Below are 15,355 nucleotides of genomic sequence, written 5' to 3'. Positions count from 1 at the left end.
TTAGAAGCAGCAAGAGATTTGTCTGCAGATAATTTTCTAGCGGCATTACGAAGATTTAGTTCCCGTCGTGGAGCACCGCGTCATATATTTTGTGACAATGGTCGAAATTTTGTTGTGGAGCTGAACGGAAGCTCAACGACATTCAGAAGTTTTTATTATCTGTGAATGAAAATGAGGACATTAAAACGAACTTTGAACTGTTCAGGCGATTCATCTCGAAACTAGTACTGTTACCAGTTGACTGTCAAGAATGACTCTTGACAGGGCGGGGAGAATGTTTGGTTCTATTTTTATTTTAATTACTTCTACTTTAATTTATAGAGGGCGCAATTTTTGTTTTGTTCCATGGAACGATAAATAAAAATGGCAGTTTTGGCTGAAAATTCAATGATGTTGTGTGGCTTGTTTTTACACACATAAAATTACGGTGTTTTTTTTGTGTACGTGGAAATTTTTCCTCTGGCTCAACGTACAATTACTGACCCAGGCAACGCCGGGTATTTTTGCTAGTTGTGTAATAATGAAATAAATAAATCGGTAGCAATATCAGGAGCATAGTGAAACTTTTTTTAAAAATTTAACTCAACAATAAATATTTTTTATCGGATTATTTTTGTTTCATACTTTTTACACTAGTCTTACCTCTGGATTGAAATTTTTTTCACATTAGTCAAACCTGTTTATCTCGAACTTGTTTATTCGCAAACCTTCCTATGTCGAAGGTTTTTCAACTTCCCTGCATTTTTAGCATACATTCAACTTTTTTACTTCCTTTTACAAAAAAGCAAGTATTGTATTCGCGAAAAAAAATTTTTTTTTCGACCCCGAACACACGTGAATACATGCCTAGGAACGTACAGACACCCGAAACATCCATTTTGATGACCCCCGAGTTAATTACAACGAATTTTCTCGTGACGTCCGTATGTACGTATGTATGTGGGTATGCGTGTATGTACCTCGCATAACTCAATAACGGTATGTCCTAGAAAGTTGGAATTTGGTACGTTGACTCCTAGTGGGGTCTAGTTGTGCACCTTCCCTTTTGATTGCATTTGGATGTTCCTAAGGGGGTCTTTTGCTTCCTTTTGGGGAGAAATCAATGTTAATTTCGATGTAAACTCAAGTGGTGCTATAATTTAGCGGACACTTGGCGATATATCGCCAGTTTTTGGTCGCCAAGTTTTGTCGTCAAATTGGCAACAAATTTGGTGATTTTTTTTTTTTTTTTTTGAGCAATCACGATTGCTTATTGTTCTCACTTGACCGTTCTTAGCGTTGAGGCTCCTTTTTCAGCTTGGACCAGGGGGCTCTGCAGCACACCGCCCACCAGCCTCTGCTGGCGCGTCGGAATCCGCTTTTCCTGGTCGGAGGCGTCTATGTCCTGTACACACACATGCTCACACACATACACACTCACATATACACACACGCCTACGTGCATACACACAGGTCTCCGCACACACACAAGCCTACATATGCATGCACGCGTGCCTACGCACGCACACACACAACTATACACACGTAACCGCCCTGGAGGAGGGGTTAGCTTGTGGGGACAGGAGCCGTTTCTAGAAACAATAACTCCAATGAGTAGGTCGCAACTAGTGATTGCGAAATACATAATTTAAATTCAAAATGTCAGAATTCAAACTAATTTAATTTTTTTAATTTGGTTTCAGTTTGGCCACTGTTGGTGTTATTTAGAGAGAAAACTATTGAATCACATTAAAATTGCCAATAATGGGGAAATGACATTAAATTGGAGTAAAAAGGAAGTCATGTGATGCACACATCAGCTCATTTCCATATTTATCTTGAATACATATCTGTGAAAGCCTATATATCTCGAATTCCGGTTACAATGTCAGTTTCAGTTTTGATCCTAACGATCTTCATTAACAGCTGAAATTAGAGGCAAACAGCAGCAGCTATGAGGTGTTTCAAGTCTCTGTGGACGTTTTTTCCAAAGAAAGTCTGCATATGGAGCTAGTTTTCTTGAAATTCCATTCATTCAGAAACTGTTGGAAGAGGGTATTGATAAGAAGAGTGATGGCGATTCCTGAATTTTCGAGTAATCAAAAACATCCATTTTGCTATGTCCTCAGTGTTCATTGCATTTCCAGTGTTTAGATTGGCCCGATTAACGAGCAAGTTAAAACCATAATATTTTTGAATGATAATCCTTGAAAGGTCCTACTAATCCCCTAAGTTCATAGAGGTGAACCTACACTCATTATCGATGTAATTCTAAAAAATAGTTTAACTTGTTATCACAATGAATCAGCCTTGTTAATAAAAAGAATATATTAGTATTTTGACTTTTATCAATTGAATTTTTGTAAGTTTATCAAATCCTTTGTAACTCGAAACCATTTTATCTTGAACTTTGATTCTATCTCGTGAAATTCGAGGTAGGCATATTTCGGCTATGTTTTCTCCTACATTTTAAGTCTGTTTAAGTCTAGATTTTTTTTTTTTTTTTTTTGGATAATTTGTATTTTATTTTTATCACGAAATTTGTCTCTGAAATATACTTTTTTTCACATTATTTCCTCCTACACTTTTATCCTAAATTTATCTCTGGATTTTTATTTATTTATTGTATTTATTTATTTTTTACTTATATTTATTTTTACTTACTTATTTTTTACTTACTTATTTTTTACTTATTTATTCATTTTATTAATTTTTTGCCCATTATTTCTTCCTGCACTTTTTTACCCTATATTTAACTCTTGCATAAGTGTTTTTTCTCTTGCTATTTACAGTTTTCATATTCTTAAACTAAATTCATAAATAGACTGAATGTTTTTTTTAATCACAGCTTTTATGTTTTACTTTTACACAAGATTTTTAATTAGAGCTTAAGGAGGGGAATGTGGAGCAAAGTGACAGGGTGAAGTATTTACTCGGTTTATAGCGCAACATATTTGGTAATATTCTAACTATGTAACACATTTAGTATATTCCAGTCAGGAAAAAGTTACCTCTAAAGATCAAAAACATATGATAATATAAAAAGTTTTTAAAAATTGCTACTCATCCTCTTATATATAACTAGCAAAAATACCCGGCGTTGCCTGGGTCAGTAATAATTATTAGAAAAAATCGTTACTTGCTTTTGTTTTCTGTTTTAAGTGAAAGAATTTAAAACACATCTTTTTGACGTGATTAAAAATCGAGTTTCTTCCTTACCCATAAAACTAAAATAGCAATAAGTATAAAGAACAAAGTAGTATTGATTTAGAAACGAAAGCACTATATTTAAGCATATACACAAATTTAAAAAACATTAAATTAATTTTCTCATGTTTAAAAAGATTAATCTGTTGATACTTTTTTTTTAACATGGAGTCTAAAACCTTCTCTGTATGGCTAATGAAGTACGAAGTGATTAAAAAAAAGTAGCTGCGCTCGTAATCCCCTTATACTTGCTTTAGTTATTTCGGGAAATTTCAATCATTGTGGCTCTTGGTGCGATTTTACCGAATTTGCGAAAGTCGTTTCGGGATACCTTCGATGATGCTCCCCCATTCTTTCCTTACTTTGTAAAACGATATATTAATTTTCGTTACAGAGATATCGTCGCCAGATGCTGAGATATTTTTGGTCACCATAAAATGGCGCTAAACAGTTTCATCCGAAATGTTACCGAAATAAGTAATAAAATTTGGTGATTTTGAAATTGTGCAAAAAGGAAAATTAATGGAAGTTTTTGTGCTGTTTATGGATTTACCTAATTTAGTTGCTGGATTATTTAACACAGTAAAAAAAGTCTTATGAAAATTCTTTGATTGGCGATATTTTGTTTACATGGTGAAAGCTGAGAAACATTATGACGTAGTCTTCGGCTTCAAAAACAGCAACGTTGAAAAAACTGCCAAATGCATCAGCTACGGAAATCTTTCTGCAAATATTTTGGCGATCTGCTGGTTGTTTGGATAATGAGTAAGTGTTCAATCAGCATAAATAATAATAAAAACCATTAATTACATTAAAGTTCCGTTTAAATGGAAAATCATCAGCCAAATCATGTATTATTTGCCAATCTTGTGCAAAAATCTTACTTCAAGATTTGACTTGAGAAAAGCCTTGAACAATCACGAAAAGCAAAGAAAGTCAACAATACAACAATTGTCGCTATCGACAGGGAGTTGAGATGATACACTAAATACTGTATTGAGTTGAGGAAAGCCTTCGAACATGGATCTAAAAAGCTCATAACTCGTTTTTTATTCTACTTAGAAATTTCGAACAGGTGCCATCTTCAGCAGAAAAATCAGAGCTTTCGATGGACATATAATGTAAATATGTGCAAGTATTTTTTCATCCCAATATTAGAGAATTTATACAAAAATTGTGTTTTATTGCCCCCCTAAGGGGGTTTTGCCCCCCATAACGGGACGAAAACTACCCTATGTGTTATTCTGATGCATAAGCTATATTATTGTAAAGTTTCATCAAAATCCGTTCAGTAGTTTTTGCGTGAAAGAGTAACAAACATCCATACATCCATCCATACATCCATACATCCATACAGACAAACTTTCGCATATATAATATTAGTAAGATTAGTAAGATAGCAGATGATCCAGTAACCCGCGTGTTTCAACATGAAACTCGTGCCACAGCATGATCATTTGATAATATGTTTTGGTAATGTTTAACATGCAGGGAAAGGCTTTATTGTGACAAGGCTGAACTTGATCCGGTAACTTAACTGTTTTACTGGTAAGACTGTCATTTCAGGGGAATGAAGAAACGAAAAAATGGTCAACAATGAACGCTACCTACTGGAGTTTAGGGTTCATCCACTGGAGTTAGGGTTACCATTTCAACTATTAAAATATTACCAAACAGGCAATGGCTTCGTTCAAATGTAGAAGAAATTTTCACCTGTCATACCTTGACGGGCGACTTTCTAGTATTGTAATATTTTGTTTGAAAGTCAAAAATTCTTTTTGTTATTATAACATTTTAAATTTCTTGTTATCAAAATATTGAGACCTGTTAACATTCCTCTCAGTATTTATTTATATAATACTAGAGTAGCAGTAAGTAAAAAGAGCAAAATAGTATTCATTTAGAAACGAAAACACGAAGTGTATACAAATTTGAAGAATTTCCAAAATATGAAATTAAACTTTACATGTTTAAGAAGATTTATCCGTTAGTACTTTTTTTAAAATCTAAAACTTTCTCTCTATAGTTATTGATGTACGAACTGTTTTAAAAAATGTAGCCGCCCGTGTTCCCCTTACACTTGCTTTAGTTATTTTGGGAAATTTCAATTTTTATGGGCACTTGGTGCGGTTAAAAATCTTACCAAATTTGCGAGAATCATTTTGGGACACTTTCGATAATACTCCCCCTCTTTACTAATTTTTATTATAGAAATATTGTTGCCAGATGCTGAGATACTTTTGGTCAAAATAAAATGGCGCTAAACGGTTTCATCCGAAATGTTTCCAAAATAAGTAGTAAAATTTGGCGATTGTTTGAAATCGTGCAAAAAGAAAAATTAATGGAAGTTTTAGTGCGGTTTATGGGTTTGCCTAATTTAGTTGTTGAATTATTTTACATAGTATTTTTTTTTTTTTTTAAGTATCTTTGATTGGCGATATTTTGTTTATATGGTGAAAGCTGAGAAACATTATTACGTAGTCTTTGGGCTCAAAAACAGCGACAGTGGAAAAAAACTGCCAAATGCATCAGCTACTGAAATCTTTTTGAAAAAATTCTGGCGATATTTCTGCTGGTTGGTTGGATATAGTGAGCAAGTGTCCAATCAGCATAAATAATAATAATAAACCATTAATTACATAAGTTCCGTTTAAAAGTAAAATGATCAGCCAAATCCATTTATTTTTAGCCAATCTTGTGGGAAAACGTTACTTTAAGATTTGACTTGAGAAAAGCCTCAAAAAGTCAGACGAAACGCAAAAATATTCAACAATACAACAATTCTTGGGAGTTGAGATGACACACTAAATAATGACTTGGGTTGATGAAAGCCTTCGAACAGGGAACAAAAAAACTCATAACTCGTTTTTTATACAACTTAGAAACTTCGAACAGATGCTATCTTCAGCAGAAAAATTGGCGCTTTCGATGGACATATAATGTTAATATGTGCACGTTTTTTTCCACCCCCATGTTGGGGCATTTATGCGAAAATTGGGACTAAAATTGGAATAAAAAGGGAACTATCAATCGGATTTTTTTCGAACTGGTCTATAAACCTTCCCAGTACCAAACTGAACAAACAGTGAAAGTTTCAGTCAAATCTGCCGGGTAGTTTCTGAGATCTTAGGGAACAAATTTACCAAACTCCATTTTTATATATTAAGATTTAGCTTATTTTTGTTTAAAATATTTTTACAGTCAGACAGCGCACGTGAGGCAAAGTGAAATAGTTCATTTTCATTTACTTATTCAATCAATTATCAAAACACATAAGTATTTATTTATTAATTAATTCACTTGCATTCCTGCCTTTAATAATTAACTTGTTTATTCTGAATGAATTTACTTATTTTCTCATACATTTACTTTTTTTTTCTCATATATTTTTTTCGTACGTTATTTTACTCATTCATTAATTTATTTTTTATACTGTTTCATTATCTATTTATTCATTCATTTTTTTATTTTCTCATTCATTTGATCAAAAAAAAAAAATGAAAATTTTTCATCTTTCTTCTTTTTTTTTTTTTTTTTGAAAGTACAAATTTACTGCAACATGTAAAATTTAAGCAAGTTTTATTTTACATGCATGTTTTATTATAAAATTCATTGTTTTTTCTCTTTTAACTGTAATGTTCAGAACAAATTTCCAATTTGTTCATTTTGAATAAGGTAAGTTATCTTAACTATTTCCCTTTTCTCCACATTCCCCTACTTCTACTTAATGTGGTTTATTTCATAAGCTCAGCAAATATTTCAAAGCAAGTTTACTTAATAATCTTACCATTTAGTCCAAGCAGCGTAGATAAAAAGCTCTTAATATCTCCAAATGAAAATCCTTGAGTAAATGAAATTCCAGAAGTAAAAGCAACAAAAATTAAAATGTATCTCATTTTGAAAAATGTTAACATAACTGTGTGTACATTCTATCAGTAATAGTTGGAGTCGATTGAAACAATGAAGACTTTCGGACATTTCTCCTTGCGAATCATCATCTTTTGATTTACTATCTCGAAATCTGCTTTTCTTTGCTTTGATGTCTGAGAAGTGTAACAAAATTCTAAAAAGCGGAATTTTTGCTTCGTAAGAATGTTTTCGAAATATACTATCTTACACAATTTATTTTTTCGAAAGTCGTTTGTTTTTTATTAATGTGTTCGACATTCTATTGACCAAACTTCACCTTAAATAAGAAAAAAAAAACATGCAACATTAATTTTAATTTTGACGTCTTGAATTCAAATTATGTTTTTCGCAATCACGAACGGCGATAGGACACTAATCTTCGGGTATCTTGTTTCAACAAACGGAATAGAATGGAAATGACTAAAAAATTTGCTCACCGTGTCATATTATGACTGGTGATTTTCTGGAATATGATATCCAAGGCATATCCATAGAAAAAGAAATGGTGATTAGGAAGCGGAAATAACGATTTTATGTCTGATATCCACCAGTACACTTATTATGAAGATTATTTATAGCGTATAACGTTTGTAATTTTATTTCTTACTAGTAATATCCGCACGGCTTTGCTCGTAGTTAAAAATTAAAAGGTCATTCGGTTCGCCTGTATATTTACAAATAATGGATGACGAATTTCTCACCAATTGGCTATGTTCATTCACTCTACCATTCCACGTCATGATAATTTCGTAATTTACTCGTCCATCTTATGATAATTTTGCTCCGGAAAATGTTCTTGAAATTGAAATAGAAAAAGAACAAAATCGAATTCTCGAAAAATCGCTTCGATGTTTACACCCCCATGCTACAAACTAACTTTGTGCCAAATTTAATGAAAATCGGTCGAACGGTCTGGGCGATATGCGCGTCACAGAGATCCAAACATCCTACAGACATCCAGACATCCTCCAGACATCCAGACAGAGAGATTTTCAGCTTTATTATTAGTAAAGATCCATCTTCAATGATGGGAGTTACTAATCTGGAAATTTGGTATTGAGATAAAGTTTTGCTGTTTAAGTTCATCTATACAGGTGTTTTGGAGAAATAACGTAATTCTAAACCAAAAAAAGAAAAAAGTTGCTTTTTAAATGTAAAGTCTGCTAAATAAAACATGAATAAAATCAAACCATAGACTATTTACCAGAAAATTTCGCTCTCTAAAGAAATATTAAAAACAACCGCTGTCTTTTGGTAATCTGAAAAATCAGAGCAACATCAACTTTGGTCAAGTGAGGATAATAAGCAATTCGTGATTGCTCAGGGAAAAAAACCCTAAGCAGCTCCTATCAGTACTCATTTTCAGTCACAAACTCCCGGGATGTGCAAATAGTTTCACTAGGATCACTGCGTTTGCTCACTAGATATTATATCAATTCAGTCAAAATGGTGTGGGTTCAACAATGTACTTAGTGATTGCAATACCGGACCCAAAATGCAATACCAGTATTTTTTTTAAATGTGGTACCAGAATAACGATATTGATACCTGCATTAGAAATTTCTCAAAAAAGGATTAAAAACGTGGATTGCCTTTGGTCTTAGTTAATCGGGACAAGCAAGTTTGTATTAAACTCATTTCGTTGCCATATTTTAAAATTTCATGCAAAAAGGGCTTTTATCATGAAAATTATTCTGAACAAATATAAAATGAAAGAAAACAAGTGATAATAAAAAAAAGGGTAAGAAGCATGTGTTGAATTTTTACCAAGCCGAGAATTCATTTTAGCGCACAAATTTCCTGCAGTTGAAAGTACTCTTCCTGGATTCATGCTGATCGGTGCACTGCGACTTCTTTCACGATAGTTCCTGCAATAACAAACTTGGGAAATTTTTAGGTTGAAGTTAATAGAAATTGATCAAATTATCAAATTTTAACTGTTTATTGAACATTCAGGAATTTTTTATTATCCTCACTTGAGCAAAGTTGATGTTGCTCTGATTTTTCAGATTAGCATGACAACGGTTGTTTTTAATATTTATTTAGAGAGCAAAATAGCTACAAATCTTCTGCGGGTCGATTTTATTCATATTTTTACAGAGCTTATCTCTAGTAGACTTTACATTAATAACAGAATTTTAAAAAAAATCTAATCACTTTTCATAATGCACTCAAAAGGATAAAATAACTTTTTTCGGTCAAAAATGACAATTTCAGTGTATTCCTGTAGTTTTCAATTATTCCAAGAAAATGACTCCGCAAACGAAGAAAAGTGTGGCTCATGTAGAGAATTTCTTATCATTATCTGGATTTCATAAATTGGAGTGTTGAAACATGCAATATTTTTCTGGGAAAGTTTGGTTTGAAATGATTTGAGCCGCACTTTTTTTCGTTTGTGGTGTCATTTTCTTGGAATAATTGAAAACTGCAGGAATACTGAAACTGTACTTTCTGACGGAGAAAAGTTGTTTTATCCTTTTGAGTGCATTATGAAAATTGCTTAGTATTTTCTTTTTTTAATTCCATTATTTTATTCTGTTTAGTGCAAATGTATTTCGGAAGTAGAAAAATGTTACCATCACGAAACGTCACCGTAAGTTTTCATATAAATGCTGCATACTAAAAGAAAACGAATTCTACGTACGTGTCTAAAACTTTAAGCAATTGGGTCTAAAAATTTATCCTTGTTCCTCTCTAAGATATATTTGTGTGCTAAATTATTAGAGACATTTATATTTTGAAAAGGTTTCCTAAACTATTTTATGTTTCACAGCATACAAGTTACTCGCGATGAAGATCTTAATATGACTGCTTCCTTAGCATCGTCATCGTTATCGATTATGGGCATAGATGAAGATAAAAATCCTAAGAAAGCAATGATATTGAATACATTTCATGCTTGCTTCAGAGAAGCCTTGATTCAAAATTTTCATTATGATTGCTATTAACATTACTGTTGCAAGGCAACAAAATTTGTAACAATGGGTTTAATATTTAAACATTTAATGGGGAAATTACATGAAATTTGCTGTTTTGCATCCTAAACGAAATAATAATTTTATTTTAGAATTTTAATTTTTCAGTGTTAAATTGTAGCTTAGGATTAAGCAAATCATTTAGTGAGATCCCGAAGTTTCTTAGTGATCTAGATGTTGAGATAAAAGCAAAATCAAGCCTCAGATTACTCCATGACAATCAGGCCAAATATAATAAAAGTAATTAAACGGGTTTTTTTGCGTAAAATTACATTCTTTTCAGGAAAAATAAAACACCTATATAGATGAACTTCAACAGCAAAACTTCATCTCAATACAAAATTTCCAGATTACTAACTCCCATCTTTTAAAATTGATAAGAAATAAAAATAGGCAACGTTATACGATGTAAATAATCTTTATAATAAATGTACTTTTCTCCTCACACACCCCACTACTTAGCTGTAAGCCTTAGGTTCCACCGTCCGGGGGGTCCGCGTAGCGGGCCCCCCGCACGGCTGGGTGCGACGGTCGATAGTCGTCTGGGCCACGGACAGGTCTTGGTGCTTATTGCGCCGGGGAAGGTCCCCGTGCTGGGCGTCAACCCAGCTGGGAGTTTACCCCTTAATGTGCGAACCTTGCTCACCATGAGATACGGGATATCTCCCCGTACCTCTCTGGCGTGACATGGCTCCCTGTAAGGGAAGGGGGTTAGATATAAATATGCACTAATACATTTATGAACTACTGCATTTTAAATACTACGGCAGAAACATACACTAGGACACTCCTTCCATATGGGGAACAGATACTGATATGTCCCGATTTCCGGAGTGTCCTATCTGAAATGGAAGAAATAGATCAATTGCTGAAAAATAAAGGAATGTTAAATACTGTCGTATAAGTGTTTCTCGCCGATCCCCTGTCGGTCTCGGCTAAAAATGAGAAAACACTTTTTTCCTGCAATGAAAATTAAATAAGTTAATTGGGGAGTTCGAGGGGGGTCCATGGGGGTGGAACTTGCTTCCTTGAAGACCTGTAATAAATGTACTGGTGGATATATCGGCCACAAAACCCTTATTACTGCATCTTAATCACCATTTCTTTTTTCGCGGATATACCTCGTATTACCTATTCTAAAGTAAAATAAACAGTCACAATTTGACAGGCGTAAATCTCTTTTCTATTTCCATTACATTTCATTCGTAGAAACAAGAAACCTAGCCAGTAGGGTCCTATCGCAATTCGTGATTGCGTAAAACATAATTGAACTCAATACGTCAAAATTCAAATGATTTTACTGATTTTCTGTAAAACTTGACTCTTGTCTCAAAACACAGAGCAAAAACGTTTCATAGCGTTAGTCCGATTATGTAAAAGTTAGGAGTAGTCCAGGCTAGAAGGCTTTATACCTTTTTTTCGAACATATGACTGTTTCTATAATATTTCGACCTGCTAACTCCAAATCTGTTGAGTGCCAGACGCTAAACCTTGAGCATTTTTGTCGAAATGGCAAAATTCAAGATCGCGGCTATAAAAGGTAAAAAGCAAAAATAGGAAACACAGGTGCGATGAAATATATTAAAAATTAAAAATCATAGTAATTTTTAGCCAGGATAAAATATGTAGTAAACCCCGATTCCTCCGAACCTTTTTAAACCAGACTTCCCTTTATCCAGACAGCCATTTAGATATAAAGATTGTATAAATAAAAGACGAATCGGCGCGCTAATATTTTTTTTAGGCCTGTGTTTTGCTCGAGGCACGGCAATAGAAGTTACTGCCATGCCGGTGTCGTCGAACGGCGTCAATAGCAGCAAGCTGGCGTGCTCTTGAGAATTTTTACTGCATACTGTAGTTTAGGATCCTTTGATCAATTTATAGGTTATTTTGTTTGCTTCTTACTTTTATTAATTCGGACAACCTGGGTCATAAATCTGGATGAATGAGGCTTTACTGTTATTAGAAAGAAATATTTATAAAAGGGATACGGGGAATAAAATCACTCCGTCCACATACAGACTCTAATAGAACAATTTGTTGCTGAAACGAAGAATAGTTTGCAAAAGAAAAATGATATATTCAGATGACTTTGCACAAATTGTGTTTTCCTCTTTCTTAAAAGTAATTTTTTAATTGTTGCTATCATTATCGTTATCACTATTGTCCTTTAATGGTTTTGAAAGATCCTTGCAGTCAAATCCATAACAAAAGCTAAATTCTGTACATGGCATAGAGAATTTTCGTATACTCTGTATCCAGTAGCGTACCTGCAGATGTTTAAGTTGAGCATTTCTCTTAGAACTGACAAATGTCATGATCATAATTCATCTAGGTGTTCCAATGGTGGCAATAGATTCTGTGATACATTCGGGATCGAAATTTATTTCAGGTATATATGTGGCTACAAGCAGGATAGACTGCCTCTAAAAAATTTGTGGTAAATTATTTTTCAAGGGGAGATCTGAGCGGTAAGAGACATTTTTGGAGTTCAAAACTTAGCGACTTGCCTTCTTCTGAAGCTGGTTTTTATCCACCCTGCCTACTTGAACACTACCAAAAAAATTTTATAGAAATCAGCTGGTTCACCCTCCACTGGCTCTCAATGCTTTTGATTATGGCTGGGAAAAATTAGCAGTTCATTACAGTCAGTGAAAGCATGCGCTGTTAGGAGATTTGGCAAGATTTTTTTTTTTCCGGTGAGCTCCCGTTCTTATATAAAAGTGATGAACTAAGCTGCAAAGACCCTGTGTCATCAAAAATGACTCTTACATGTGACTTTCCGTTTGCTTATTCGCGGTTCTTTTATTTGCAATGTTCGCATAATTACATAATAACCACAAATTATGTAATTATGTGGTTTGATATAATCACATCAGCCTTTTCATGAAAACAGGAGTCCTACACCAATTTTAATGGTAAAAAGATCGGTACCAATAACTTATACTAACCTAAGGCTAAAAGCTAAGAGGTGGGGTGTTGTGGAGAAAATTAACAATTACACTTCGACGTAGAGGATTATTCATTAAATTCAGTCTCCTCACAACCAAACTTAATTACTTTCGTCTTAATTACTTTCAATCTGATGTCTCTTTTTGCAAGTGATGATTCTTTGTTAAGTTGAAAATCACGACAGAAACATTCTTCTCGACATTGTGACTTGGTGCTAAAGTTATTGTATTTGTCAAACACAAAGTGGGCCTTGAAATATTTTGTCTGCGGTGCTTAATAGGGTTTTCTACAGCATTAATACAATAATCCACCATTGCTAGCGTTGCGGGCCAAGATACTGCTTCTGCGTCCAGAAGGATAGCTTCTAGGGGACTCCTACATCCTACCTGTAATCTACTTTCAGTTTTGACTTCAATGCAGATTTATTTAAATCTCTTATATTTCCATCATCATCACATTAAGCAGCAGGATGAGGAACCAGTTCATTACTAAATCATTTCTGCAAGGAGACTGTTCTCTCGATGGTGCCATTAAATGAATTATTTTAGCATATATAAATCTTGTATTCAGCGTATAATGTTAATCACTGACTTTCCTCTTCTTTTTGGTAAGTATAGCTATTGTTTTAACCTCCTTTCTTAATGTCTAGTGGAATTTTTGAGACTGCTGTTTCTCATATGCATGCCACTGTGACTTGTCAATTTTCAGTCTTCTACATTTAAATTTGTATTATTGATAATTACACCAGAGTAAATGATAACCACTCCCATCCCTGGGTGACCAGAGTTATTTAATGTATCAATGTAAGAGGAAATTTTTTCATGAATTAGTTGTCTGCCATTCGTGTCTGGAGCAATGTGGGTGTGACGCTCTTTGGCATGAAAAATGACTGCATTTTGTACCTCACCGTTCTTCGATTCCAAATTGTTTTTCTATCTACTAAATATTCCTAGTAATAATGCCAAAGTAGCAGTTGTTGTTTCATTTAGTGTTTTCCCAATAATACCCGATGAACCATGACCATAGCACATATAGGTATTACTTTAGTTTTCTGATATGTTTTAAGTCTTTTTCCTCCTTTAGAGTTTATTGTTACGCTAAAACAAAACTTCTATGCTTTGCATATATCATTGTAATGATTATCTTTGGTAAAACATTCTATTTTATTGCTCTTTATATTTTAAAAAGACTCTTCATTCCTAGAAATCGAATCTTACAATTTTTATGACTGACATCTTGAATTTTACCATTTTGGTAAAAATGCTCAAGGTTTAGCGTCTGGCACTCATCGGATTTGAAATCAGCAAGTCGAATTCTTATACAAAACACCAAAAATCTTATATATATACAAAAAGGAGGTTTCATGACATTTCAACGGACACTAGCCTGGACTAGAGTGATTTTACGTCTTATAATAAAGCAAAACTTTAAAGTACTTTTTCTCAGTAATATTATTTTTTGGTTGGGTTATGGTGTGTTTACATGATTTTTAACAAAGTTTTAGAATTTTTTTCTATTCAAGAGGAGGGGCGTACCTAGGGGCTAGAGAGATTAGCTCTCGCTGGGGGCGTAACAGCGAGAAGGGCGTCAATGTGACTAGATTATTTTTTTTTTTTAATGTTTTTTTAGAAAATGATTTTAATTATTTTTTGTAGATAAATGAAGAATAAAGCTAAAAAGGGAAAAATAAATTCCTGCTGCTTACATAATCTTAAAGTTCATTTCATAGAAAAACTGTTTCTACATGTTAAAAAAAATCCATATGTAGCGAAATTATTTTTGGACATAGAGGGGCATTTCATTCGACTTAAGACCGTTTGCTTCACAAAAATTAAAGTTAGGAGAAACAGAGAGCTCAATGGTTGTCACTATGAACCCCACGAGCCAGTTACATTTGAGGCTAAAGGGTAAAAAAACAGCTGGAGAAACTTATGAATTTTAAAACAAAACAACCAAGTCGTTTTTGATTTTATGTTGCGACTTGTCCTGTAAAACCGATTTCTAGCTATTCCTTTTTTAGTTTACTTCCCCAGTAAAAGTTAGAGAAAGAAGGAAAATGTATGGAAGAAGGCTTAATGCCGCTTAAAAATATCGCTAAAAACTTTAAAAACTCAAAAATAAAAAATATATATTAAATAAATATCGAAAAATAAAAAATTGGAAAGTAAGATATTGAGGTGGGGAAAATGTTTCTGCCGGTCTGTATGTCTATCTGCCTCTCCACCTAATAACTTTTAGTGAGTAGTACGATTTGAACACCCTTTTTTTTTGTTCGATCTCGGTAACGACACCTCATTCCCATATTTCATTTTGTGATTCAAACGATTTCTCGT

At 33.6% G+C, this 15,355-nt stretch overlaps 1 protein-coding gene across 1 annotated transcript in view; it reads right to left on the bottom strand.

The window, feature by feature from the left end:
• The window catches only part of LOC129225164 (probable chitinase 10), a 37,141-nt gene extending 29,971 nt beyond the window's left edge, over positions 1-7,170 (bottom strand). Inside the window, exon 1 of the mRNA XM_054859729.1 lies at positions 6,974-7,170. Within this exon, the coding sequence (XP_054715704.1) occupies positions 6,974-7,100 (127 nt within the window). The 5' untranslated portion in view covers positions 7,101-7,170. The remainder of the gene's footprint in view (positions 1-6,973) is intronic.
• Between the last annotated feature and the right edge of the window lie 8,185 nt (positions 7,171-15,355).

This window comes from Uloborus diversus, chromosome 6, assembly GCF_026930045.1.
Source record: "Uloborus diversus isolate 005 chromosome 6, Udiv.v.3.1, whole genome shotgun sequence".
Classification (NCBI taxonomy): Eukaryota; Metazoa; Arthropoda; class Arachnida; order Araneae; family Uloboridae; genus Uloborus; species Uloborus diversus.
Note: the sequence above shows the minus strand (reverse complement) of the source record. Positions and strands in the feature narration are given on the sequence as shown.